This window comes from Morone saxatilis, unplaced genomic scaffold, assembly GCF_004916995.1.
Source record: "Morone saxatilis isolate NCDOM2014 unplaced genomic scaffold, NCSU_SB_2.0 Contig1, whole genome shotgun sequence".
In the NCBI taxonomy this organism is placed as follows: domain Eukaryota; kingdom Metazoa; phylum Chordata; class Actinopteri; family Moronidae; genus Morone; species Morone saxatilis.
The window spans coordinates 7,400,928-7,403,273 of record NW_023339651.1 but is presented as its reverse complement, the minus strand read 5'-3'; the positions used below and the strand labels follow the sequence as shown (position 1 = coordinate 7,403,273).

At 37.8% G+C, this 2,346-nt stretch overlaps 1 protein-coding gene across 1 annotated transcript in view; it reads right to left on the bottom strand.

The window, feature by feature from the left end:
- Positions 1 to 2,346, bottom strand: part of oat (ornithine aminotransferase) — a 7,018-nt gene continuing 4,672 nt past the window's right edge. Inside the window, exons 7-10 of the mRNA XM_035659115.1 lie at positions 2,033 to 2,161; positions 1,749 to 1,862; positions 1,373 to 1,517; positions 1 to 1,234 (exon numbers count right to left, since the gene is read on the bottom strand). Coding sequence (XP_035515008.1) covers positions 1,074 to 1,234; positions 1,373 to 1,517; positions 1,749 to 1,862; positions 2,033 to 2,161 — 549 coding nt within the window. The 3' untranslated portion in view covers positions 1 to 1,073. The remainder of the gene's footprint in view (positions 1,235 to 1,372; positions 1,518 to 1,748; positions 1,863 to 2,032; positions 2,162 to 2,346) is intronic.

Sequence of the window (2,346 nt, the reverse complement as noted above, 5' to 3'; positions counted from 1 at the left end):
TAAGACTGCACTAATTTATTTGAAGAACAATGGATTATGTAACAACTTAAATGTGATAATGTCTTTGAAAAGACACTATTCACTGTTTATAACAGATATAACATTCATCAGAAAGTTCAGTGAAACAATGTACAGATACTGTAAATACTTAAAACCAACCAGCATTAGCTAGCAGCACGAGTCCTCGTAACACTCATTCATCTTTACACAGCATGTGGCTTGTAGAAATGAAGTATACCAAATTATATAGCAAGAGCTTTCTTCCACAGTAACACATATCATAACTTATGTTAAAATAAAATGACACAGCTCCACTACATATAATATGTAACCATATTTGTACTGGAAAAGAAAAATACTTCAAATCTTAGCATTGTCATCATTTTAGTGCAATTACGACATTTTAACAGTCTTTCAAGACCTGGAATCTGAAATCTTCATATACATTTCAAGTCCTTTTAATGTGTAGAAACAATGCTCTTGCTCTTAAAAATACCCATACTCTAATCCCCTCTCTCTCTCTCTCTCTCCCTTGCCTTTTCTGTCTTGAAACTGCCAAACAAAACTCCAAAACCCTGACTAGCCAGCCTACTATGTCACAAGACAAACTTCACAAATTAGCAGACAGCAGCCAGCAGTTTAGTAGACAAGTAGTCTACTAGAAATGTAACCTATAAAAGTTATTTTTAACTGTATACTTGTAAGACCACTTTCCCTTTTTGAAAATGAAAAAGGTTTCATTGAAAAACAGCACAATAATTATTTTAAATTATAGTTTAGTTAATCATCTATTTAGATGAATTATTTGAAAAATTTGAACATTTAAAACTAACCATTGGTTTTTTTCCACCTGTGTTGCAGTCGTTCCAATTACAGCAGTTTTTCTGTACAGAAGTGTAACCTCACTTTCTACACAGTCTCTATACTGCATTTCTACAGTAAAACCCTTTGAAAATCGAATAAAATTAAAAACAACTCATAAGTATTTGCCATACAGTAGCTTTAGCTAATGTGGATTATCTCTTTGCAGGTTGTCGGTGTATTGTATTGTTGGTTACGTGAATGGTTGTAGTTTAGAAGGACATGATGGTTCTCTGGATGATGTCGACGCATTCGTGCAGCTCGTCCTCTTTGATGATGAGGGGAGGGGCCAGGCGGATGATGTCACCATGGGTGGGCTTTGCCAGCAGTCCGTTGTCACGAAGGCGCAAGCACACTTTCCAAGCGTCATAGCCTGGGGGGAGGTTGTTTGAATTTATTTTATTTATTTTGTGCCCTTCGGACAATTGAAAGTGGACATACTTCATCCACAAAACTAAAGCCTACTAGCTGAGATTTTTACTGCTGTTTCACAAAGAGTTTAGTACTGTACCTTTGGTCTCTTTGATGACGACTGCGTTAAGGAGCCCTTTCCCTCTGACTGTTGTCACAATGTCTTTAGGCAGTTTTCTCAGCTCGGACCGCAGCAGCTCTCCCATCCTTTGAGCATTCTCTGCCAGCTTCTCCTCCTCCATCACCTGCAAATAAGAACAGTAAGAAATATGAAATAAAATAAAAAGATCATTTGACATTGTTGATCATTGTCACATGCACATTTTTCTTCCGATGTTAAATTGTCTTTGAAGGTAGCTATAGAACGGTTATAATTAATTTAACTGTATGTTGTAGTGGAAGTAAAGACAAAGTAATGAGCTGTTGAAGAGTAGACGTGCAAGGCAAAGATAAGTAAAGTGCACTTTAACACTGACCTGAAGTGCAGCGATAGCAACCTGACAGGCCACGGGGTTACCTCCATATGTGGACCCGTGTTCCCCGGGCTTGATGGTCAGCATTACCTCATCATCACACAGCACTGCAGATACCTGAGGCACACAAACACAAAATCACTTAAAGCAAAGATAAAAGTGACACAACTACTGTGGTCTAATACTCCTGTGCAACAAAACTGAACAACATCAGTCCATAAGGTTAGAGTCTTTGACTCTTGCAAAATAAATCTATAATGTGACTTAACGTCAATAAAAATGCTTACGGGGTAAACTCCTCCAGAAAGAGCTTTACCCAGAATCACCACATCTGGACGGACATCCTCGTGGTCCACAGCCAGCCGCCGGCCAGTCCTTGCCAAGCCTGTCTGCACCTCATCAGCAATCCACAGAACCTGGGCAAAACAGAACAGAGATCTCAAAGCCCCTGAAACATATTGGTTATATGATCATTGTCATGATCTTGAGGAAGGAGAAATCTTCCAACACGGAAAAAAAAGTCCATTGATTTTCCATTGAAAGTACAATCATTTTGTATCATATTTAAAAAAAAAAAAAAATAATAATAATATATATATTA